The following is a 25365-nucleotide window of genomic DNA, read 5'->3' as shown; positions in this document are numbered from 1 at the left end:
ATGTGGGTTACATCGATGTCTACGAATATTACAAGTAGCGGGAATGGGAATGGGAAAGGCTCTGTTTTCGTTTTGGATATCTGCTTTGGGCCTTTGGAGACAACCACACAGGCATGCGGAGAAGTCCATTCATAGCTCCGGAGCTAAGATAACACCCTCACAATGACGTCTGTTTGGTGCGATAACAATGGATCGGAGCTGGAGCGAAGAACATCCGATACACCCTCGCCGGAATCACCGGAGCGCATTGAACAGGGATTCATCACCAATCACGCCGGGATCATGACGGGATTCCTGATGAACCTCGGAATGATATCAGCTTTATCAGTCCACAATTGGCAGGTTGGGAAATGTAGGCCATCAAGGACGGTTCTGTGTGCTGTTCAACGTAATCATTACGGAACGATTCTTCTGCTAATGGCTGCATTCAGCAAAATGGACCTTGCATTAGAGCTATCTACCGTAACTCCGCTTCCGCTGAGCGTCTGTCTGGTGTCAGGCTCTTGAAAGTTTATTACCAAATGTTTCATTCCTAGGGACTGTCACTCCGTTTACACTTTATGTGCAAGATTGAGAACACATATCGGAACAATTCCGAGGCCCATTTGTTCACGTGTAGATTCGTCTTTGTAACCTTGTAGGTAAATTCCAAACGAGCAACCTTTTCACCGGATAGAGTGGCCGGCAACCCCTCCTCTGCGGTAGGGCCCCATAAGCCTTGATTTCTACCTTAGAGAGGCTAAATCAAATTTACACGTAATAATAGAGCTGTAGATAAATCTGACCGGATACGCAAAGAGAACCTCATCTAAATACTGCAACGAGGTTCACCTTTCTGTTTCATTGAAGACCTCTTTTCAATCTATCTCATCTAGTTCCAACCATGCCAGGAGAAGTCATCGATCAACCTAATCCTCCACCTTTGCCTTCCAATTTGCCGGACGAGTTGCTGTCTTTGTCTGTAAAGCTTGACAAGTCAATCATCGCAGCATCCACCAAAGATGGACTTGAGACGTTCTGGAGGGCCGCCAACTACATCGCGGCCGCAATGATTTTCCTCAAGGACAATGTCCTTCTCGAACGAGACTTGAAGTTTGAAGACATCAAGCCTCGACTCTTGGGTACGGGCTTCCTCTCAACTTTCCAGTGACAGGATGCTGAATTGACTGGTGCAGGTCATTGGGGAACTTGTCCTGGATTAAACCTGGTCTACGCTCACCTCAATCTTCTTGTTACCAAACATGATCTGGACGTACTCTATGTCGTTGGACCTGGCCATGGTGCTCCTGCTATACTTGCTTCACTCTGGCTGGAGGGCTCCTTGGAACGATTTTATCCTCAATATACCCGAAACAAAGAGGGTCTGCATAATCTCATTACCAGATTCAGTACTCCGAAAGGCTTTCCTAGGCACGTCACAACGCGAATTCGACAGAGAAGGATTCTTGCTAATTTGAAACAGCCATATTAATGCTGAGACTCCAGGCTCAATTCATGAAGGCGGAGAACTCGGTTATGCTTTGGCTGTCTCATTCGGCGCTGTCATGGACAAGCCAGATCTCATTGTGGCTTGTGTTGTAGGGGACGGAGAGGCTGAAACAGGGCCTACAGCGACGTGAGTAGCGAGAAAACTCTCGCGGTGAGCTACTATTAACCATAGCATAGCGCTTGGCACGGCTATAAGTATATCGATCCGAAGGAGTCCGGTGCCGTCATCCCAATCGTTCACGTCAATGGCTTCAAAATTAGTGAGCGAACCTTGTATGGTTGCATGGACGATAAGGAACTCGTAGCTCTTTTCTCCGGCTATGGCTATCAGTGTCGGTTTGTCGAGTCTCTCGAGGACATCCATTCTGATATGAGCGGATCCCTCGAATGGGCTGTGGCAGAGATCAAGAAGATTCAGAGCGCTGCTCGTTCTGGGAAGCCAATCACCAAACCCAGGTGGCCGGTCTTGATTCTCAGAACTCCCAAGGTGCGGCTCCGTTACGCCTCGTGCCATTGAATGACTTCTCGTTCTAACTGTTTTGTGAAAGGGCTGGAGCGGGCCGAAGAAAGTTCATGGAGAATACATTGAGGGTTCTTTCCATGCTCATCAGGTGCCGTTGCCAGCAGCAATGAGCGACAAGGAAGAGCTAAAAGACCTGCAAGTATGGTTGGAATCTTACAAACCAAAGGAACTCTTCACCAAGGATGGCAATGCTGTAGACTCTATCCTCAGCATCATTCCGACCAATCAGGATAAGAAGCTCGGACAACGGAAGGAGGCTTTTGACGCTTATACTCCTATCAAGGTGCCGGACTGGCAGAAATTTGGGGTGAAAAAGGGCAGCCAGGAAAGCAGCATGAAGTGTATCGGAGTGCTTCTCGATCAGATTCTCGTAGATAATCCACATACGACACGGATCTTTTCGCCTGATGAACTCGTTAGTAATAAGCTTGATACCGTATTTACACATACAGGCAGGAATTTCCAGTGGGATCAGTATTCGTCGGCTCAAGGCGGTCGTGTTATTGAGATCCTTTCAGAGCACACATGCCAGGGCTTCCTGCAGGGCTACACCTTGACTGGCCGAGTCGGACTATTTCCTTCTTACGAAAGCTTTTTGGGAATCATCCATACCATGATGGTTCAGTACAGTAAATTCGTCAAAATGGTGAGCGAATCGTTTCTTTCTTCACGCCGATTTACTAATGTCATTAGGCCCGAGAAACAACGTGGAGGAAGGCCGTCGGGAGTATTAATTATATTGAGACCAGTACCTGGACGCGGCAAGAACACAACGGGTTTTCACACCAGTATGCTTTCCGTACTTTTCCGAATTGCTTTTGTGAATTAGCAGTTGACATCCATCAGAAACCCATCCTTCATTGGTGCGGTGCTCAATCTCAAGCCAGATGCTGCAAGAGTCTATCTTCCGCCCGACGCGAACTGCTTCTTGTCCACCTTAGCTCACTGCTTCAGATCACAGGAGTATGTGAACTTGATGGTCGGCTCAAAGCAACCTCAACCTGTCTTTCTCTCCCCAGAGGAAGCAGATGCTCATTGTCGAGCCGGAGGCTCTGTCTGGAAATTTGCGAGTACCGAAGACGGAGTCGACCCAGATGTTGTCCTCGTCGGTATTGGGGCAGAGTTAACTTTTGAGGTCATTGCAGCAGCGGCGTATCTTCGAAGGCTGGTTCCGTACCTTCGTGTCCGGGTTGTTAACGTCACGGATTTGATGATCCTTGGATTGGAAGGCTCTCATCCCCACTCATTGGACCATGAAGAGTTTGATGCGCTTTTCACACCTGACCGACCCATCCATTTCAACTATCATGGCTATTCGAATGAACTGAAGGGCTTGCTATTCGGTAGACCGAAATTGGACCGGATCAAGATTGAAGGCTACCGTGAGGAAGGCACCACAACTACCCCGTTTGACATGCTTCTCCGAAACCATGTTAGCAGATATCACGTTGCCGAATCGGCCGTCCGAGGAGCTGCCTTCAAAAATGAGAAGGTCGGTGTCGAGCTCTCCAAGCTGTCAGCGCACATTGGGCATGATATCAAGAAAGCACAAGAGTATATCCTGGAGCATGGAAAAGGTACGTGTTGTTCGACCTTTTTTACTTGCGATCAAGGCTGACGGATGCGAATCAGATCCTGAAGGCACCTATGATACGCCAAAATTTTAATAAGAAGAGGGGTGCAAAGAATCACTCTTAATTTGATCGGCTCGAGGCTGAAAGACGTACGATATATTTTCGACGAGCGCGACAATCGTGCGGCATGGAAAATTCCGAGGCTGAAATTCAGAAACACTAATTTTCTTCCCACTGTCGATGACTTATGACGTCAAGTGAGCGATGTCTGGGAATATTTATCAATTTAATTAAATATATATTGATGATGGTTATTTTTGCGGCCTCCCAGTTCCGTATAGGGTGTTGGAAATGTCAAAACTGGAATCGTGGATTTTTCGTTGAAAGTATTCTTGAATCGTGTTGAAATTTAATACATGGTTTAAGACCAAGTTATATGACAGCGCTACAACTACGGGCTATAGCAGCTTATTCACAAAAATTGGCACCTATAAGCTAGGTATATTTTCATTCTTCCAAGGACACCTAAAATACAGAAGGAGCCCTATATACCGCAACATGATTATAATTCAAGTATATATCGCAATTGCGAGCATGTTCCTGCTCATTGTTTACCCATTACAATACTCAGAAATGCTGCAGTTCGGTTTACTTTCGGTGAGAGTCGCCCGACCAATTGCTTAGTAAGTATGCCTTATTGATGTCCTCCGATTACGGGGAAGACCAAAGAGAGAAGTATCCGATAACGGGGGCTAAAGTACTAAGCGAGGAAAGTCTTGGCAAAGATACCAAATGATTACCCGGCATACTAAACGAGTATATAAACCTGCCTCCCCCCGTCCTAGAATGCTTTTTTTTCTTTTTTCTTTAGCTCTCTTTGCCTTTTGGCTTAGATCAAGTGTAGTATCTGTTCTTTTCAGTTTAATCTCTGAAACGAGTCCATAGGACTCAATTCGTGATTATACTTATTTTTGTAACCCGCCGATGGGCCTCTGTGCTTGCGCATGCCCTTCGGCACAGTGTCACCGGTATTACACTGCCTCCGGTAGACGCGAAGTCTTTTTCATCTGACATTTTGGCTTGACCAAGGGTCTGAGGAAGAGGGCGACATGGCATCATCGTAGCAAACTGGATAGAATCGATGAATTAGAACGTTGTGGAGTGATATCTCTAGGATAATTTATGCAAATTTTTCTTAGGCTGAGGAGCGGTGGTGACATGTTTTGCGCCCAAGTCGGATTTTATTGCGGAGGCGTCTAGAAGACGGCCTCTTCATAAGAAGATCTTGCAGTGGTCGCTCATGTGTGATTGCGAGGAGAGGAGAGTGACTTGGTCAAACAGTTCCAGACCGATGCAGCTGTCCCCGAATGGTGGAGATACACATGGAAGTTTTGGGTGAACAACGCCCTTGTTGCAACCACCTTCCCTTCTCCAACATTCAAATGAGATTAGCCCTTTGCTGTAACTAAGTAGAATTAATTGCCAAGTAATTTTTTAACTCCATACATTGCGCTCTCCTTCCATAGACTGCAAGCTGCTGAAGGCGGTCAAGCGATTTGAGTGCGCGTTTCAGCTGTGGCGCGCCATAAGAAGAGGAAATACGAACCCGTCAAGTCATTCCCCGCCTGAAGTGCCCTGCTTGACTACTGCAACATTGCATCTATCATGACAGAGTCGCAAAAGACAGGTCTCCTCGACCTCGAGAAGGAGTTGACGTGCTCGGTGAGCATTGAAATTGTTCTGTTTTGCTTTTACCACGATAAGGCTGGCGGGTATCTGTTCGGTTGCAATCCTGACAACATTCACCCCGCCTTATCGACCATTTCATAAATAAAACTACTGCGAAATCCATGCCATCACATCGACGTTTGAAAATAACTGAAAAAAGAACCAGAACCTGAACAGAGGCTAATCTCTACAGATATGCACAGAAGTTCTCTACCAGCCATTGACACTCCTTGATTGCCTTCACACCTTTTGCGGTTCTTGTTTGAAAGAATGGTTCAGCTGGCAGTCCATACACGACTCGAATCGTATACCTTATACGTGTCCATCATGTCGCGCTTCCGTGCGTGGAACACGGCCAAATGCCACAGTTACAACCCTTTTGGATATGTTTCTCCAGGCGCATCCGGGGAGGGGTAAGACGACAGAAGAAAAGCAGGATATTGCCAAAAATTACAAGCCCGGAGAAAATGTCCTCCCTAAGCTATCTGCGCCGCAAAGAGATAGCAGTGAAGATGAAGACGAGGAAGAAGACCGGAGACTTGTTGAGGAGGTTCGAGAGCTGAGCCTCCGGGACATTGGAATAAGCACATCAAGTACTCCGGAGAGGAGAAGGCACCGAGAAAGAAGGCATAGAGAAGGTGATCATGCGGAAAGGACACAACGCAGTCGAAATCAACGGCAACATCGAGAGCAGTCACCAAGGCGTCGGAATGATCAGCTTTTGTCACCGCAGCGACAAGATCACTCGAGATCTTCCGATGCTTCCCGGTCCCGTTCACATTCTCGCCGCGTGGAACATCAGTCAAGTCTACGGTCACTACTCAGTAATTCGGACATTGACTCGTCCGAGATTCGAGAAGAGATCATGCGTCAAATATTAGAGGAGGGACTTCTAGATGGCATCGACCTGAACAATCTGGACGTATCGCAAGAGGACGCCATTAGTGAGCAGATTGCTGAGGCATATCGGAGAAGGCACCGTGGACGACAGAGCACAAGGGCCGAACAGAGCCGAGAATCTCCAAGGACAGAACCTCGTGTACAGACGCCGCGTGAGGAAGAGCCGAGAAGGAGGCAGCGCAGGAGGTCGCAAAGCGCTGCTGCTCAGCCGACCCGTGCTTCGGAAACGCCTCCTTCCCAAGCATACCTACAGGCCATTCCCCCAGGTGAATCTGAATATCGACAAAGGGCCTCGAGTGATACTCGACGCCGGCAGACATCCCCTTTGCCAACATCCAGCAGAGCTAGGTCCGACACTCGAGCACGCGTGGGACGCTCATCCACCGATCTCTCGAACAACCCGCGCTCTTCTACCTCCACTCATCTTTCAGCAAGTCAAGCCAATGCCTCTCAATCCACTCCAGCGTCCCGGCCATCTTCATCTGCATCTGCATCGATGAGCAGTCGGCCAGCGCTTTTCAACGAGCCGCGAATATTCTGCGACAAATGCGGGCAAGCGCACATCGAGTATGAACTACATTACCATTGTTCCTTGTGTAAAGACGACGACTTTGATATTTGCCTCCGTTGCTATCGCCTTGGCAAGGGTTGTCATCATTATTTTGGATTTGGACGGGCTGCCTGGGATAAATTTGAGAGACTGGCCCCTCCAGGGGGATACCCTCCTCACACAGCACTGCCCCATGTCCTTGCCGGAAGACGGTATGCTCATCCTAAGCGTGACCTTGTCAAGTCGCCAGCTGGCGAAGACCTCTGGCGGACTTCCGAAGACCCCTCGAAACGGCTCGTGCGAGGTGTGTTCTGCTCTATATGCTCCGCCCACGCGAACGATGTTTACTGGAAATGCGACGATTGTAACGATGGCGAATGGGGCTACTGCAATGATTGCATCAAACGAAACCGCTGTTGCACGCATCCGCTCCGACCACTCAAATACCGTCTCACTCTCATAGATGGCAAAGACGTACCTCCAAACACTGGCCCCTTCAACTTCCAAAAGCCACTCACAACAGTCGGCTCTTTGTATTACCCTGCATCACCAAACCAAGCTGGCGCTAAAAACATCGTCACCCTCCACCCACCTAGCACTTTTGCTATTCCTTTTGACCCAAATCGGTTTGAACAGCTCACAAATAGCACCAAGTGCGATATCTGTCACTACCCTATTCCACCGTCCAACACCCGCTTCACATGTCCGCAATGCAACGAGGGCGACTACGACATTTGCACAAACTGCTACCTCGGCCTTGTTTCCACTGGCCGAATCAGTCCCGAAAACGGACACCAGGGATGGCGCCGCTGCCTCCATGGTCATCGCATGCTAGTGGTCGGATTTGAAGACCGCGATGGTGGCCCCAGACGCGTCATCGTGCACGACATCGTCGGTGGTCTTGCCCTACGGGACGAAGAAATCGATGCAGCAATGGCAAGCGTCGGTTTTACTGGAAACCCCTCCGCTGGAATGACAGGACCAATCGAATCAGCAGCACCCACCTCGTCTCCTCGTCCAGGAACATCCGGTACTCCTACAACAGCAACAACTTCCACAACCGCAAGTTGGGTTTGGCAAGACCAACCGGGCGGCGCCAGATCCTCGCGTACTGTCACGAAATCGTTCCCCTTTGCCTTGAGCCAGGGCGGCACCGGCAGAGCCAGCGGCGGTGGGCTCGTTAGTAGTGCCGGTGGTAATGGGGCGGCGGCGCTTGCTCCGGATAATGGCGCCTCGTTTGTTCCACCCACTCGATACCCTCCTGACGGCGGCGTCGGGCTCCGCGTTCGTGCTCTCTGGGGTTATTTCCCCGCCGACGGCGTCACGGATGAGCTCATGTTCCCCAAGAATGGGGAGATTCGCGAAGTAGAAGACATTAACGGAGATTGGTACTGGGGCAGATATGCTGGTGCCAAAGGCCTCTTCCCAGGCGGCTATGTGAAGATTTTGGAGATTGTGACTTAAGTCGCCATGCTCTTTGGTGGCAGACCAATAGGATATATGTAGGAGTGGGGTTCACGGCTTTTGTTGATGGTATGTCTGATGGTATGTCTGTTGTGATTTTAGGGTTTAAGGAGCTATATGAGAGTAAAAATGAGGAGGATCATGAAGGGTATACGTAGATCCTGTCGCGTCCTGGAGAGATTTTTGTCCTTTTTATTTCATTTCATTTCATTTCATTTTTTTCTTATGAGACACAGATGGCACGGCATGAAATGCATGAATCGCATGATTATGATGAGATTTAAATTGGCATAGCGGAATCCTATCTTTGATTCTATTTTGGATATATTCTGATTCCGTGATCGCGTCATGTAGCGTTTTCTTATTATACGCGCTCTATGTTCGGTCCGTATACTGTCTCTATACTACTCCCTATAACATGCCAATGCCAAAGCCCATTCCCTTTTACGCGCTGCGTCCATCATGATATTATATATCTATATAGTCGATATTTTCAGAAAACCTTATCCACAAATGCTGATCTCTCTCTCTCTCTCTCTCTCTCTCTCTCTCTCTCTCTCACACACATACATATGAATTTAGTTGCTCTTCTTCACTGGGCCGTTTGATTTGGCGCTCGCAGATGAGGTAAATGCGCCTTGGATGTTGCGGTATGCTTCGTACAGAACCCACAACGGGATCCACACCCACAGGGTGTTGAAGAAGAAGAGGTAGACCCATCTGTAAGTTGCGATAAAGAGGGGAAGGAAGTATGTTAGTTGATTGCTCTGCGTGTAGCTTTGATGCTAGAAAAAAGGGAGCAAAATGGGGAAAAGGAAGGGGGGAGGGAGGAGGAGGAGGAGGAGGAGGAGGAGGAGGAGGAGGAGGAGGAGGGAGAGGGATGGAAGCGTACTTGTACATGAAGTTACTCGTGTTGAGGCTCAAGCTGCCGCTGAGCCATTCCGGAGCGAATGTCATGAAGCCTAGATATCGAATTGGTCAGAAAGTTTATCTTGTTTCTTGGAATGAACGCGTAAGAAAGAAAGAAAGAAAGAAAGAAAGAAAGAAAGAAAGAAAGAAAGAAAGAAAGAAAGAAAGAAATTTCGGGATCAAAAGCAAAAGAGATAAACAAATAAAAGAATAAAAGAAATAGAAAAGATTTAAATGGGAAAGATATAACATACCACCATACAGCTCCGCCGTCGCAAGCACCGTCGCCCAGAACCACACCCGATCATCTCCTCTGCGAACCATATCGCAGATCCACGCGGCCAACGGCCCGCCGCCAAACACTGTCAATATCTCCAGCGACACGACGCACAAGTCGGCCTCGCCCCAGCGCGCGTCCGCTTTGGCATATTCCTGCCATAGTTGCGCAGTCGCAGACGTGCCGTAATTGGCGCCGTATCGTCGCAAGGGCTGCGACAGGAAATTCGTGGTCGACGGACCCGCCGTGCTAGACCACACGAAGAAGCAGTTGTATAGGAAGGATCCTTCGAATAGGAAGTGGATCAAGGCGTCAAACATGTGCCATATGAAGAGGACGCGTTGTGTCGTTGTCGTGGTTGCGGCGGGCTGGACCCGGCGGGAGAGAGCGTAGGCGGCGCCGAGGAGAAAGACGGTGGAGAGGAGGGAGAGGATAGTGGTTTGGTCGATGACGAGAGGAGTCTCGGCGGGGCTTGCGGAGGAGAAGGAGGAGGAGGACATTGTGGCTCGTGGCAGAGGCGAGGGGGGAGGGTGTGAGGACGCCTCCGGGTGTGGTTTCGAGGGGAAAAGGGACGAGGGAGAAATGTGGTTGAGAGTTTTGTGGATCACGGAGTATGGTACGGAGTAATGAAGTGAAAGAGTTCGGGTAAGGAGTCGCGTAAGCTAAGATTTAAGGTTGCCGGGGGCTAGCTGCTTGTGGGTAAAACTGGACCCTGAAGCGCTAAATGATGTAGTTAAGGGTCAGAGCAGAAGATTCTGATTTGAATGGTTAGGTACACATGTATTATAGGGGAAAGTTTCAAAGGTTTAATATTACTTGAAAACCCAAAGATACACATAAATCTGATGAAGTAAAATTTAACAGTAGTGGATTTCATTGAAAAATCATCAGGAGAGCATATCCAGCATAGCTCTGATCACGACGTATCATTCGATGCTAACATCTGGGTATGAGCCTGCACGGGACTGTCTCTGAACAAATAATCTTCTTAAAAGTTCTAATCTCCTGTTCCAACAGAGGGGTGTATGTATGCTACCAACTGAAACGACCTTTCCGAACGAATATATCTAAAGATTGTGAGTCGAGGATCCTGGACACACTTTGCGAGAGAACTAACCTGCTGTTCTCTTCAGAGCATCAATATCAGATTCAGTCGAATAAGTGTCCATTTCTGGTCGCTGAACTCCAGTCCGTCGGTGAGGAGGAATTTGTTGACCAATATATCCGGCTCGGCCAAAGTCGATGACTGTAATTGCATTCTCTTTATTGAACATGAGATTGCTTGGCGAGATATCATAGTGCACCACGCCAGCTTGATGTATGTCATTGACTGCTTTTTTGACCTCCGGGATATATTCTGCTGCAGTATTGATATCCATACTAGAAAGCCTCTCCATTCTGAAGCCAAATATTCCTCGTTCATCGACCAAGGGTTCCGGATGAACACGAACTGCAGGGGCATCTTTTTGCAAGAGATGACAGAGGACTGAGAATTCGTCCTGAAGTAGCTGCCTTTGTCGATCATTGATTGCGACTTTGCATATGGGGAATTCATCTGCGCAAGCATCCAAAACTCTGATGTGGGCATCCGCTCCTTATGTTAGAACCCTCGATCTCTTCCATAATTCATCAATCTTGGTGCTATGCTGCACTGCAGTGATGGATGCGCCGTCTACATGTGGAAAGTCCGTCAAGTCTGGTGGACATCTCCAGTCGCCCTCCCAGCATAAAAGGTATTCTTCGCCTTCAAAATCGATGTTGATGGATGTATTTTTATTGGTCACATATGTTATTGTGATTGGTTGTGCGGGCATCTTTACGATGAGTAGTCTTCAATTCTCTTGAGTGTATCATTATCGGAAATGTGAGAATGCCTAATGAGATATTCATGGCCTTGAGAAATAGATAGGATTTTTCGATACAGAAATGCTTAGGTGGCCTTTCAACATAATGATGCCTGCTCAAATCGAGTGAATAGCCGTAGCGAGAAACAGTTAGATATTTGACTGGGAACTTCACTATTGATGAGTTAACTCATTGGGTATATTTAACCGAGAGAGACGCCAAAGTGCCATATGGTGCCTGAATCCATGCTCAATACAGTTGAAAAACAATTCTTGTTCATCGTTGTCTATAGCTTTACATGACTGCCTTCAGCCTTAGACGTGGAAGAAGATGGCTTTTTTGCGAAGCAGAGCTTTAATCATCTAAAAGGTAGACGACCATAGCATTGCTTCGATGAGAGATCTGGCCCTTGTCAAAATTCGACTAATCATGTGCAGAGACGACTCGTCGATAAAGGCGATTGAATGGAGTCATTGCATTGAACAGGGTCTATTTGAATTTATCAGCTACCCCCAAGGCCCCATGCCAGAAAAATTGTAAGCACTAATATCTGTTAGGCGGATGCCAAGACTAATACCTTTCGTATCGATTCAAGTTGGAGAGCCCATATGCCGATTGCTCATACCCACGCTTTAGACGCCGGTATGCTTGGTGACAAACGAAAGAGAAAATCCTCAATTTGGAGTCGTCAACCCAAAGAGTCGTGCCTGCCAAGGAAAGCTTGAAGTTTGCTCAGCCACTTTAAATGATTGCTAGAAGGTCGTTGCAGAAGCCACGTCTCAGTATCATTAATAAGCAACAAACAAACGAGGCGCAGTTTTCACGATGGATCTGAAATACGGCTGGAGGTTGCATCTAGGTTCCCAAGTAGGGAATAACGGGAAAGAGAGCTGAACCAATATTTTTCACTCTGGCAGCGAGCAACTGCTAGTCCAACTGTCAGTCATGACCTCTTACACTTCCCCATGGGGTGCGACGTGGTGCTTGTAATTGGCCATATTGACGTAAAGTTACAGGGCTAAGCGATTTTGCAGGCTTCCCCTTGCCTGTCTTCCCCGCGTTTGTCGACCTCTATCAACAAAAGCATGGGAACAGGCAAGAGCCGGAGATTCTCACTGTCAGTGTATCATTGGAATTCAGTTTACTATTTGACCGTATAAGCAAATGCCTCCATCGGGACAGCTTCGTTACTAATATACCGCGTGAGGTCAGTCATTTGTTACCATTACTTGGGGGCGGTAACCCCTAAGACAGGGGAACAGAAATCACACTTGGACGGTTCAGCGATGGCGCAAACCTGTGTGGCATTCGTCTGTCATGATTGGAGCAACACTGCAGGCAACTTTGCTAGGCAAACACTTTTGGTACAACCAAAGGACGAACATGTGCTCTGACTTTTGCTAAGCAAAAATGACAAGCTGTTTTTGGGGAGAAAGGGTGGGGGATCCGCTTGCCTGCGCACTGCGTCGGTCCTTGAACCGGCAATGCCTATCCTCAGAAAGATGAGGCTGAGGAACGAGTCCCGTCTCTTATTATTCTCTCTTTCTTGCCCATTTGGCCGGTCTCATCACAAGTCCAAGCGTTCTTAGCTGGGACCAATCGTTTCTCGGATACCTTTGGCCGGAAAACAGCCTGCATTTATCTTTTGCCACTTCAAAAGCTCTGACGAGGTCACAATCTGATCGCCGCTTTATTTCGCACAATCTCTTACGGAATTACCTAAGCACTGGAAGTTATCGGGCAAACTTTTGTTGCCTGGCTTTTCGACCCTGTCTATAAAGTCGACTTGAGGATTAAAATGAGGAGCAGCTGGATGCTTCTCAGCAATATTCAAAGGCCACTTTGAGCTCTACGCCTATCCCTAAGCACTTTGCCGGCCTCTTTCAGAGACGGCGAGCTTGAAGTCGTACGGCTATAAATTGCTGCCAGCTGTGATTGCAATTCGAATAGAGCCTTGCTCAGATGGCGTGGTCTGGAGTGGGAATTGGCGATATCCTTTCAGTCACAAAGCTGGCATGGGACCTATATCATAACTGCTTCCTTGTTGCTCGCGAAGCCCCAGATGAGTTTCGGCAGTTGGTGAATGAGCTTGGCTCATTGCAGAGCGTATTACGCACCTTGCGCGACGATGTTAATTCCGACAAGCAGTTCCTGGATCGAATGGGGGAGCAAAAGAGGCAGACACTCCAACGCTGTTTAGCCGGCTTATTTGACACGCTTCGAAAACTTGAAAAGCTCGTCATCAAGTATCGGGAGCTGGGAACTAGAGACGGATTACAATTTTGGAGGAAGATAAAATGGGTCACGGAGCAAAAGGATATCTCAACCCTGAGAGCAAAAATCATGCTGCACAGCTGCAATTTGAGCCTCTGTATGACTGCAATTGGGAAGTAAGTTGCCCTTGCACCGAACCAATCTCCCCGCAAGTCATCTCTTTACTAAAAATCCGCAGCTCCTCCTTAGCTCGGATAGAAAGGATATCTATCGCCGCACTGAATCGCCAGCCGTCCGGACAGGAAAATGAAAATACTGCGGACGAATCTATGGAGGCCATTACACCTTCAACTACGGTTGATCAGCCCGAGGTGCCTGTTGGCTCAGCGGCAAATGCACAAGATCTCTCTCGTCGACTGGCAGACTTTAAAATGATGGAGCGCGGCCCAGCTGACTCGGCGTCTTCCTTGAGCGGAGATGACGGCCCTTATTCATTCCCAATAACAGCAAAAAAACGCTCGCCTCTGAGCAATAAAACTAGAATGGGGAGTGGATCGAACGTGGTAGATCTCAAGGGGGTTCCGCCTAGTCCTCGACAGTCTGTCGACAGTAGGGAAGGACAAAAAACTATCATACCAGATAATCTGTCTATGGAAATGGCGGTAGATGTTCAGAGCGAACTTGGGAAAAATGCTCTAGAGGAAGTTGTCGAAGAGGCAATGAAGGAATTGTCAAAGGTTCGGTATCGCGAACAGAAATCTAGACCTTTACGGATTGTACCTCAGAGCTCGGTTCATAAACCAGACGAAATGCTGAAAAAGGAGTTTGAGAACCTCACTAGCGATGAACTCAAAATACGAAGACTGAACGCTCGTGACTGGTTGAGAGTAGCGACTTGGTGGTTATTGAAGGTGCCTATGCATATAAATTCTTACTGCTGAATTTAGGTTGCTAATGCCCCTGTGCGGAATGAAAGGCCAAGAGTGGACTGGAAAGATGCGAGCAAATTCTGACGACAAATAATCGACCGAGTTCCAGTCCTTCGCACGACTCTGCACCTTCGTCCAGTCAAGCTTACGTTGATCTCTTGAAAGCATCATGGATACTGTACGACATAGTGCTAACGAATGAAGATTTTACCTCATCATTACAGACTGATGAGAATAGAAAACTCTTTCTATATCTTTCTGACGTATGGACCTACCTTTTGCTCAATCTTTGCAATTCTGAGGACGTACTAAGACAACTTCCAGGCAATTAATGAGAATTGGTCTCTTTTTCGCTTTACCGAAGTCCCAGATAAGACAATGATATATCGTCAAGATTTGAGCATCTGGGAGCGGCTTCAACCTGGGGAAGAACTGGCGGGGTTCGATTCAGTTCTTCCCGTACTCGAGAATGACAAATGGATTACAGTGGAACAAGATGACGCTGGAAATGAAGATGAAAGGGTCTTATTCCGAACTTTTGTCAATGCTGAGATTGGCGCAAAAGCATTGCGTATGAAATCTAAGGGAGCCCCATATCTCCTACTAGTATCGACAAAGGAAGGGCACAGCGAACCAATTGTTACTCTGTGCAACCAAAGTGGATCTCTCAATCTTTCTAGAGACTGTATATTCTTCCGTAACCAGAAACGTATCATCTGAAGATCTTCCTGACATGAGAACCGTCGCAGTAACACCCAAAGATCTTGTCGACGCTCCGAACAAAATTGGAATGCAGCCAGTGGCTGTTCCTTTGAACTTTGACCAAAGCCGAGTGTCTTTATCATTTACAACCAGCGCCGGTAGGGCTGACCTTCAAACAAAATGACATGTGATCACTGACAGGAAAAGACCTTGACCGCTTTATGTACATTCCGAGGGAGTACTTTAGAGCAGTCAAAAGAAGGGAACCGCGAGAGTTAATTGATGCAACGGAAACACTGATTTTCAGAAGGTAATTGTAAACTTCAGCGTCAAGAAACCTGTCACACTAACCATGTATAGTGCACTGGAAATGTACGAGACACTTAAAGCATCAACGATGAAGCCTTGGAACCCTCGACGAGTGTGGAATTCATGTGATCTGCGCGTGTTGGAGACAAGTGGAAGGGAGGGATGGCGGACAACCCGACGGCTGGTCATAAGCTCCTCAGCAGCAGAGCGTGATCCTTGGTGTGTCGAAATATGTAAGAGCCTTGGTATTGCATAGCGTATAATGTCAGAGGTTAATTTTAGACAGTTCTGCCCATGAGTCGAGTCCAGGTTCAGAGGCAAAGCGGCTCCAGACAAGTGGTAGCAAGATGGTCTGATTGTGCTCAAGAGGTGATCCGATCTGATGGAAAATATCACAACATCTATTCGTACGTCTACGATGATATGGCACCAAACATTGGCATAGACATTCATTTCTCATCAGAAATGGATGCGGAAGCCTTCGAGAGGGTGGTCTTATCACTCAACCGTTCCCCTACAAAAGAATCAATACTCGGCGAAGAGAAGCGCGCCGTTCATGAGATCTACGACTTGGAACCGAAACCGATGCACTACAAGGCATTGATGATCACTTATAATAACCTAACATGGAAGTATTCGGAACTCTACTACATGTACGCCGACACAGACTATCGCTACGACCATTCCAAGTTGAATTTGCATCTCGACAAAGTTTATCGTGTCAACTACGTCTCTACTCACATCGAGAAGCTCTACCAGCCACCAAAAGATCAAAGACCCTCTTTTTCTCACTGCGAAAGAAAAATTACACACATTAAAATTCAGTTTAACGACGAAGCCGATGCGATGACTTTTATGGGCGCACTGACATACAGACATGAATTGCTCTTTTCTCGGCGGGTCCGGTGGATTAAGGCAAAACCCCGTTCGCGCTTTGGATCGTCCAAGTCCAACAAGGGTGCCGCAGAAGTACAGATTTGGCGAAAAGCAAATCAACTGTGCGTGGCCAGTCGGTGGGGAGATCATGTTACGGACAAGTGGATGACTATGATCGTTCCTCGAAATGCGCGATCCTTTAGAGATCATCGTGACTCGGACCAAGCTGTCCTGCAACAAGTGGAATTCCGTCGGGGCAGTCAAATAGACATGAGCAATCTCGTGGCGCGAGATCCCAAAGACCCGGCACAATTGAACAAGACTTCGCCCGTGACAATTGTTTTTGAGACTGTGAGAGGTGCGTTGTGGATTTGTTGCTTCGCATGTATAATATTTTCGTGACTGAATATTTTGCCTTTTTGCTGACGCAATTTGATGTTGCAGATTGTGACGAATTTGTTGCTATACTGGAAGGAAGCCCTTTGCCTCCGAGAGGAAATCCTACTCACATGGAAGGACTTTTAGGTAACGGAATTGCTTGGACCACGAACTTTTAGAACCATTCACTCGACCCGTCCTACATGTTAGCGTTTAATCGCCGAGAAGCTTCAAGAGGTCTTTCTTGTCCTTTTCTTTTCGAGTATGTCATCACAGGTCGAACAAAACTTTACTGACGGGCGTAATTGGACCTTTCTAAATCAACTTCACAACTCTCTTACCAATGTTGTGTTATTAACGGAGGACACGAGCTATGATTATTATGACATGATGGGCATTTGCATTAACCAATTGGCTTCTGATACTCAACTTTATGAATATATTTGGTATAGTTACGCAGTCACGACTAATTTTTTGTCGAGCTATCGCGATTTTATTTTGTTGTATACCACTTTCGGAAATTATTCGTGTATGTTTATTACTTGGGCTTCAAAGCTTCCTTTTTTTTTTCTTTTTCGACATTCAATATTGGGTTTCTCTGTCAACATCTTTCAAGCCCATCCCGTCCACTTGATATTCTTGACTTTCCCGAGTTTTATTGCTCGTCCTATTTACTACTTCTACTTTTTGCTCTTCTTTGCCTCTTCCGATGGCACGACCAGATAACTATATGAGCTGGTCAATAAATTGCTAAACCAATACAGCCGATTCATCTAATGTCTTCTTACTCTTTCGGGTTGTCTTCTATTGACTGCTTCGTCAGACCATCGAGGTGTCCTGTCAAAAGACCTTCCACGATGTCTCTTGCCCTATTGACTGTCACAAATTCTGCAATTGAGCACATATAAATCAAGTCGAATTTACATACTCTGTCTTTGTGCTTTTTTCCTCTTCATACTGTTAACATTTCCTGAAAACGTCATCATCGCCTCATTGCGAACTTCTCTCAGCACGGCTTGAAGTTCAAGTTCGAGACCGCATGCTTCCCAAGCACTCTCACCGTCGGCTCATCTATCAACCATCATACCATTCCACACCCGCCACTACATTGTCATTTGACTCGTCCTAGCTGCTCCCCTGTCACTTCAACCAACATCTTTATATTCAACACCCAACACTCCGCACCCCAGGTAGGTCCACCACTTGTTCATCTTATCTTTCTCTCAAACCTTTCACCATCTTACTCCCTTAATTTCTCCCACATCATCAACACTACATCTAACCCTTCATTTTTCTTTCATCTACAATTCAGATCGACACACCCACACTACACCCTCTTTCGCCCAGTTCCACCCCTATATCCCTTCCACATCTCCGTCCGCACCTCACATACATTTACCATACACCCAATTTGCCTCTCTTAAATAATCTATGCAGCCCATATAATCCAAGTAAGGTAAGTACCCGTACCTATCCTACCTTTGCCTCTCCGCTACCCCTATTCCGCTATCTCTGTCCCACTATGTTTATCCTGATCCCTATCCCTATCCCAGTATCCCAGTACCCCAAACTTTCACATTTTCTACACTTCTACACTTCTACATTCCCGCACTTCTACACCTTTACACTTCTGTACTCTTACACTCCAATCCAACTCCAAATCTAAGCCATAGAATCCTCAGAGAATACTGCATTTATATTCTTCCCCCCTCCCCCACTTTTTTTTTTTCTTTTTTATTTTATTTTGATTTATTGTTTTTTCTTTCTTTCTTTTTCTCTTTTTTTAACAGATTTATGCCCATTTCAAAAGGTTATGCCCCTATTAACACACTTACCCGCCCTACTCCACATCCACATCCACGTCCCATGACCCTTGACTTTCGGTGCGTTTACATGTTAGATTCTGATCCAACGTTACAAAGTCTGCCGCTCTGCGAGTCTGCGTTATGGTCTTTACGGGGCAGCAAGGTTTATTATCTGGATATTTATATTCTGCATTCTACATTCTGCATTCTACATATATAGACGTTTATCTCTTTATGTTTGTGGGTTTTGTATTTACATTTCTACCTTGCAGACTTATAGTCTCGCGCTCTTGCTATCTTGTGTTGTTATGCTGTTATGTTGTTATACTCTTACATACCTTACTCATGCTCTTATTACCCCGAGCTCTTACATCCTGATTCCTGACATTTTACAACCTCATTTTTATAGCCTCACAGCGCAGTGCTCTTACATCCTCATTCTTACAACCTTGCTCCTGACCACTGTCACACTGTCACACCATCAGACTGTCAAACTGTCAGACTGACACGCTGACACGCTGACCCTGACATACTGACTCAATAAGCATAGTTACCTATTTCAACATATGGCTCAAGGTTCATCTCTGCTATTTTCACACACAGGCTGGATGTACTTGTATTCATTCAAGTTTTAAGTTCTAATGGTTAAACTCGTATCAGGCATTGGTGAATCACACTTCAACATCACAAATAAACATCGCACATCGATCACTTGGTGAGAATACAGCTGAGGTTACATGAATCCACGAGTCGAACAGTTGACGAGATTGACGCGACTGAAGTAATTGGAGCAATCACCGCGCGGTCCCATACTGACTTTTACATTGGGATCTATTCTTATATGTTTCTTATATTTCAGGTAAGGTATTTTCACTGTGAATCTGGCTTTGCATTTATTATATGAGAGTTTGGGGTTCAAAGGTTCTGACATCGTGAAATGCGCAGACTGAGCCACTGGGACTCGTGTCTTGAAACGCAAATACTGGACGCGATTACTAGGCGGCATGGTAGAGACTCGCTCCCTTTTCTACAACACGACTAACAGACTAAATCTGATAGTCATAGCTTGACAACAAACATCAAATCCCAGACGTCAAAGAACAAACCTCAGATAACCATAATCAAATAATAAACGTCTAAAAACTGCCGATCCCACAAATGGACGCAGAATCTGGAACATCTGAGATGCTTTCAGTATCCGATATTGACGCTGGGCCCGGTCCTGGACACGAAAGCGGAAAAATATCTGGCGTCGACGGGGGAGAAGACAACGGAAGTGTAGCTGTAGCTGCACTTGAGCCACAAGCAGATACAGAATCGGATTTCGCTTCAATTGAAGCTCTTCTCGGACTTGACTGCGTCTCAGAAGCAGAAGCGGAAGCAGCAACACTACCAGGATCAGGCGCAAACAAATACCCTTACATACATGACGAAAACTTCACTTTTCCATCAGATTCATTTACCGCGTCATCGTCTTCTGCTTCTGCATTTCCAACAGATTCAACCCTGTCTGCGGAAGAAGCGTTTTTTGCGTATTCGGAACTTGCAGTTCCCGAGTCGATGAATACTCCAAACACTGAGCGTTTACCGCATTTGGCATATTTGGAGAATCCGACAAACTCTGCAGGTGTAGCAGGTCCAGCAAATCCAGCAAATCCAGCAGGTCAAGCGCATTCGACGTATCGAGTAAAGTCAGGAGAATTGACAGACTCGGTAGCACCGACGGGCTCAGCAGGCTCGGTACATCCGGCAGTGTCAGCGCGCATGGATGGCTTACCGCCTCATGCCCAAACTGCAGTACAATCTGGAGGACAATCAGGGCTTCAAGGCGGAAAAATTGCAGGAAATATCTTTCCTAACGCACATAACATGGCCAATGCGAATAATACCGATGGGAGCCTGGTCATGAACGCAACCAGCGGACCGAACGGGATGGATGGAGCGGGCGAAATGTCCAGCATGGCAGAACGACGAATAATGGCACAAATGATGAATTTCATTAGGCAGGCATTTATCAAAAATAATCGGCTAAATGCTGGTGGTGCCGTACCTGCGCGGTGTAATATGCAGGGCAAAGCTCAAATGCATCATCAAATGCCGGATTGGGCGTCAATGCCAGATCAGACGGCTTGTCAAGCTGGTCAACATGTCAGACCAGCAGGGCCATCACAACACCAACCTCAACGAGAACAAGCACAGGGGCAACAACAGCAGCAACAGCAACGACAGCAAGCACAAGGAAAAGCACAAGGAGCAAAACCCGATTCTGAAGGGCTACCTATCTCTGCTGCTAATCCCTTGACTTCCCAGAACGGAATCGCAGTTGCGACAAATGGCGCGAATCAGAGGGAAGTAAATGCAAACGCAGAAGTAGAAGCATCAAATGCAGAAGTGGGAAATATACCTAAATCGAGTAATAAACTTGACACTGCTACCGCCGCCGTCATGCCAGCAGGCTCCGAGTCGAATCCACACGCATATGTTGCGCCAGTGGCGAACATGCGACGAGATACTGTCCACACCAATAATGACAAGGAGGGTATCAACAAGAGCACTGGCAATTTGCCAAATCCGGTTGCGCAGGTGCAGTCAAACAATTCGAACAATTGGATGATGGCGACCAAGGAGGTAAGTCTAGCTAGAGCATTGAACCTTCTGATAGTGATATCTTTGAGCACGGCCGTCAGCATAATTGTCTGAAAAAAAAAAAAAAAAAAAAAAAGTCCTTGAAAATGATGGAAAAGACTCATTTCATAGGAACAGACATGACTAGATGTGGCAGAAATGGGGAGATGAAAGGGAAAGAAGAAGAGAACAAAGCGTGAGGCTAATACATCAACTAGATGCAAATGGACATTGACGAAGACGGTGACGAAGACTACAACACGTACCTCGAGTATAAAGAAAAAGGATACGGAGGAGTTCTGCATCCTGGATGGAAATTTGGCGCTGATGACGCATCTAAAAAGCGCAACGAGAGGAAAAAGCCACAGCCGAAGCAGAATAAGAAGAAGCAAGCAAGCCAACCTCAAAGCAAAGAAATTCCCGTGGAAGGAAATACTGCGAAAAAGCCAGAGGTGAATGAAGAAACATTCGAGCAATTCAAAAAGGGACTGGAAGAAAAGTGCCAGGCTGGGGAGAAGAGAAAAGCCATAGGAGAGCCATGTGGTGATGATAACGGCAATGACGGGGGAAAGAGGCAGAGTGATCAACCAGTACAGAAGGAGAACCCACAGCCGCAGCCGCAGCCGCAAAAACCTCCTGCGCGTAAAAGAGCTCGTACGACCGGATCCGGAAAACGCGGCATAACACAAGACGACGCAGAGGATCAGAGTCTTTTCGTAAGTGAAGGTGAAGATAGTCCTTGTGCGCTTGCTCAGCCTCATTCACCTGCCCGTCAGACAAAGGCAGCTCCGGCGAACGACACCAAGGAAACCAAGGAAGCCGAGGAAGCCGAGGAAGCAAAAGAAACAAGAGAAGCAAAAAAAGTGGTTGAAGTTCGAGATTTAAAGCAACAACCTGCTGCTCAAGCGACAAAGGTATGAAAACCAAAATCCTTTGGATCGGGTAGCTCAAAGTTGAAAAGCGAATGCTAAGAATCGTGGACAGGAAGCTTCAAAAATTGCGTCAGAGCCTGAGAAAGAACCTGATAGTGCTGGTAAAAAAGCGCCTCCTCAGGCCACGGCTGTGCCACCTCCCAATACTGGTAAAAAGGCACCGGCCAGGAAACCACGAGCGAGGAAAAATCCAGATGGCAGTCCAGAGCCAACAAAAAGAGTAAGAACGGCAAAACCTAAGCCGCTGAACAAGGCACAGCAAGCGGAGAGAATCTCGGCGCTGGAAGCTGAAACAGTTGCTCTCAGGGAACAATTGGCCCAACAGTCACGCGAGGCAATGCGGACTTCGAATACTCAAGCAACCAAGCAGCCAATTAGCATGAATGAGCTCGCAACAGGGAGGATGCAAGAAAAAGAGAAGTCAGAGCGAGGACCCAATTCACAGACGCACGAAACGCAAAGCGCTCATGTTAAACAGGCAACTTCTACTACGGGAGAGCCAGCTGCTGTCCAACCAGAGCAGTCTCAACCATGTTCCAAAAGCATCCAACATGCAGAACCAAACAATAATACCGTCGCAAAATCAATACCTCTTCAACCAAATCACCTTGTCTCTCCTTCAAAAAGCATACAACCGGTTGCAAGTAGCAATGATGAGCGCGCCGTAGAGTCAGCAGTCGAAGCTCAAGGCCAATGTCAGTTTTCCGGAGCCAAAAGTCCTTCAGCAGAAGAGACTACGAAGGTGCTGTCGACAAAAGAGCCGGTTGGCCTAAAGAATGTCGATCAAGCAGTGGCTGCTCCCAGAAAGTTGGCCGCCAGTGTCCCAGAACCCGGAAACCAACCCGAAGACACTCAGACATCAACTTCTTCACGGACTCTATCGCTTTCCACGCTTCAAGCGCAAAGCGAGGACGCCATAGTCCCGGCGGAGCGTCCGACTACCGGAAGAAAGACTATACCTGACGACCGTTTGAGAAAGTACCTTGCGGACTTGGAAACCCAAGAGAGCGAGACACTCAAGGATGATAGCAAAGATGCAAATTCCACTAGCATGGGAGCCCAGCGCGATGACTCTAAAGACCGCGAAAATGTCTGGTATGAGTATCACTTGATCAGAAGGACACAACTCAGGGATACCGGTGAGGATTGTGACCTCGATGATATATTCGACAACCAGCGTATCGATGATGCCACCATCGAATCTTCGCAAAAATTGATTTGCGGTACGTATCGTTCCGTTTCCGAAGCAAACGAACATGCGCAAAAGGAATTTTTCACTGAACGCGGAGACGAGCACCTTTCTCACTATAACAACTACTGGTTCAGAGCATGCGAATATGGCGGGTACACATATGTCGGTTCTTCACCTGTTGGCAGAGTCGAGGTGTCCGTTGAAAGGGTCCTGAGAGTAGAAGAGGAAGGCCATCGGGTGATAGGAAAAGGCCGATTGATTCCCCGAGAGATTTATCTCGTCATGGAGAAACGAGACTTGAAGAGGAACAAACGGGTTGTGGAAGAATCGGAACCTATTGTGACAACAAAGATCCTCGGCACCTATACCATCCTGGATATGGCAAACCGGGACGCAAACAGGCACGTTATCAACATTCGTGGACGAGCAGCCCGTGGTCTAGATGAAGACCCATTGAGTCGGTTTAAAGATGAGCGGCGAGCGCGTGATCATGTCGCGCAGTTGGAGAAATTGAATCACACATTTCATGCTGAGCTGAGCTTGCCTGGCGACAAAGGTAATGTGACTGTTTGGGTGGAGAAACAATCTGTGCAAGGGCCTCTGAATTAGTCGTGCGCCACTCCATCCTTGAGCGAAGTTGTTTATCGACACCTATGTCACTTAGAAAACGTTGTGGTTTGGTTCTGGTATTGGTTTCCTTTTCGAATCGAGGTAGTAGAAATTTTTCGGCCTCACGCACTCCTAAAGTGGAAATTTTGAACTGTTGCAATCGGAGCTGAAAATGGATATTCTTTCATACAGAAAGGAAACATTTCGTTGCGTGCTAAGCCCATCCCATGTGCCGTGATGATCCTGACCCATATTCTAATAATACACTGACTCGCCGGGGTTGGGATGTCTATCATCCCTTTCAGACGCTTGTCGGGTTGTTGGAATATATATACATGCGGGCGTCATATATGTAAACTTTGCAATCACTCCCCCTTCGTCTTCAGCTGCAATCCGTGCCACTGCTTGATATCATCGCCGAGGATCTGATTCACCAGGCGGTGTTGCTTAATCATAGTCAAGCCTTTGAACTTCTTCGAGACAATATCGATTCCGTACATGGAGCCGCATCCACCAGATATATCTTGCACCTGAGTACCAATTTGTAATCAGCACCAAATTCCCCTCCACCGAAACCATGTATTCCTGATCCCACAAAAAACAGCTTACCTCTAACCGCGAAGGCTCCAGTTCTGCCTTCAATTTATCAAAAATCTGTCGTTCCCCCTCTGTCAAATACTCCGGAGGCTCAACTGCTGATCTTGTGCGGGAGGTTGCATGTAGCGAGCGAGCTCCATGTGCTATTCTGGATGAAGGTTGTCGGCCGGCAAGACGTAGTGTTTGGCATTGGCTCGATCGAGCAGCGAATTGAGAAGCTAGACGAAGCTGGCGTACGCATCTCACGGGCGTCATTCGTGCGGTGAATGCCGAGGCCGTAGAAGCAGCTACGATTCTAGGAATTGTTGATGACGCCATTGAAAAGAAAGATTGGGCTTTTCACAGGGGAATTAAAAGGCGCGTCGGTATGCTTGGTAGCAATGCTGGCTCAAACAGTCGCTCTACGCGCTGGAAGAAAGAGATGAGCCAGCGAGTTTGAGGGGCAAAATGAGGGTTTATAGTTGCGCGATAAATGTTGTCATGATCCAGCGTAACAGTTTCGCTGGTTGACTTGATTCTTGATGGAAGATTATCTAATCATTTATACCTTATCTTATGAATCTAATCAGATGAATAATTCCCGGACCGCGTTTCAAAGGTCATCCATTAACAAGCAATCTGATTGGATGATTTCTTATAGTTGGTGCTCAGACGTGGCGCGCAACACAGTGAGCTCCGCTGGCAGGTGTACTATTCTTCGGGCTGACCTCTTAAAGACTTCATTTCTTCAAGTTCTACAGTTTGTAAAGTCCAAATCACATTTGATACCACAGAAAAAGCCATCTAAAACGCAGTCATATTTCTCTCATCAAACACGTTCTATATACGTCATCAATATTGAACAAAATGGACAGCGTTCCTCGATCGTCAATTTCGCATTCCAGTAAATTTGCAACCTCTCATGAAGATGCCATCCCGGAGAGTGGAACCCACTTTTTC

General features: G+C 47.0%; 8 protein-coding genes across 8 annotated transcripts; 5 read left to right on the top strand and 3 right to left on the bottom strand.

The window, feature by feature from the left end:
* Positions 1–596: 596 nt before the first annotated feature.
* On the top strand, positions 597–4075 carry L228DRAFT_248406 (D-xylulose 5-phosphate/D-fructose 6-phosphate phosphoketolase). Its single transcript, XM_018332840.1, has 9 exons — positions 597–701; positions 767–1121; positions 1176–1410; positions 1463–1615; positions 1666–1975; positions 2037–2657; positions 2705–2799; positions 2858–3588; positions 3644–4075. The coding sequence occupies exons 2-9, from the start codon at positions 884–886 to the stop codon at positions 3676–3678; spliced, it is 2418 nt and encodes an 805-aa protein (XP_018187237.1). The 5' UTR covers positions 597–701; positions 767–883; the 3' UTR covers positions 3679–4075.
* A 1175-nt stretch (positions 4076–5250) lies between these two features.
* Positions 5251–8227, top strand: L228DRAFT_239636 (hypothetical protein; the record flags this gene model as incomplete). Its single annotated transcript, XM_018331165.1, has 2 exons — positions 5251–5307; positions 5507–8227. The coding sequence occupies 2 exons, from the start codon at positions 5251–5253 to the stop codon at positions 8225–8227; spliced, it is 2778 nt and encodes a 925-aa protein (XP_018187236.1).
* Positions 8228–8496: 269 nt separating this feature from the next.
* Positions 8497–10029, bottom strand: L228DRAFT_248403 (Emopamil-binding protein). Its single transcript, XM_018332839.1, has 3 exons — positions 9391–10029; positions 9120–9189; positions 8497–8947 (listed from the first exon to the last, which is right to left on the bottom strand). The coding sequence occupies exons 1-3, from the start codon at positions 9911–9913 to the stop codon at positions 8806–8808; spliced, it is 735 nt and encodes a 244-aa protein (XP_018187235.1). The 5' UTR covers positions 9914–10029; the 3' UTR covers positions 8497–8805.
* Positions 10030–10444: 415 nt separating this feature from the next.
* L228DRAFT_248402 (hypothetical protein) lies at positions 10445–10925 on the bottom strand. Its single transcript, XM_018332838.1, has one exon. It carries the CDS (start codon positions 10808–10810, stop codon positions 10526–10528), a length of 285 nt encoding a protein of 94 aa, XP_018187234.1. The 5' UTR covers positions 10811–10925; the 3' UTR covers positions 10445–10525.
* Positions 10926–13072: 2147 nt separating this feature from the next.
* Positions 13073–16972, top strand: L228DRAFT_157664 (hypothetical protein). The gene is made up of 9 exons (XM_018329366.1): positions 13073–13648; positions 13711–14383; positions 14449–14664; positions 14726–15086; positions 15151–15261; positions 15311–15413; positions 15464–15645; positions 15699–16646; positions 16733–16972. Exons 1-9 carry the CDS (start codon positions 13221–13223, stop codon positions 16843–16845), a joined length of 3135 nt encoding a protein of 1044 aa, XP_018187233.1. The 5' UTR covers positions 13073–13220; the 3' UTR covers positions 16846–16972.
* On the top strand, positions 16811–17435 carry L228DRAFT_157696 (hypothetical protein). The gene has a single exon (XM_018329367.1). The coding sequence runs from the start codon at positions 16931–16933 to the stop codon at positions 17390–17392; it is 462 nt and encodes a 153-aa protein (XP_018187232.1). The 5' UTR covers positions 16811–16930; the 3' UTR covers positions 17393–17435.
* A 1946-nt stretch (positions 17436–19381) lies between these two features.
* Positions 19382–22191, top strand: L228DRAFT_157652 (hypothetical protein). The gene is made up of 2 exons (XM_018329365.1): positions 19382–21099; positions 21315–22191. The coding sequence occupies exons 1-2, from the start codon at positions 19630–19632 to the stop codon at positions 22014–22016; spliced, it is 2172 nt and encodes a 723-aa protein (XP_018187231.1). The 5' UTR covers positions 19382–19629; the 3' UTR covers positions 22017–22191.
* Positions 22192–23902: 1711 nt separating this feature from the next.
* On the bottom strand, positions 23903–24892 carry L228DRAFT_248397 (bola-like protein). Its single transcript, XM_018332837.1, has 2 exons — positions 24439–24892; positions 23903–24359 (listed from the first exon to the last, which is right to left on the bottom strand). Exons 1-2 carry the CDS (start codon positions 24742–24744, stop codon positions 24195–24197), a joined length of 471 nt encoding a protein of 156 aa, XP_018187230.1. The 5' UTR covers positions 24745–24892; the 3' UTR covers positions 23903–24194.
* Positions 24893–25365: the final 473 nt, after the last annotated feature.

Source organism: Xylona heveae, assembly GCF_001619985.1.
Source record: "Xylona heveae TC161 unplaced genomic scaffold L228scaffold_7, whole genome shotgun sequence".
Classification (NCBI taxonomy): domain Eukaryota; kingdom Fungi; phylum Ascomycota; class Xylonomycetes; order Xylonales; family Xylonaceae; genus Xylona; species Xylona heveae.
This window is presented reverse-complemented; position numbering and strand designations above follow the sequence as displayed.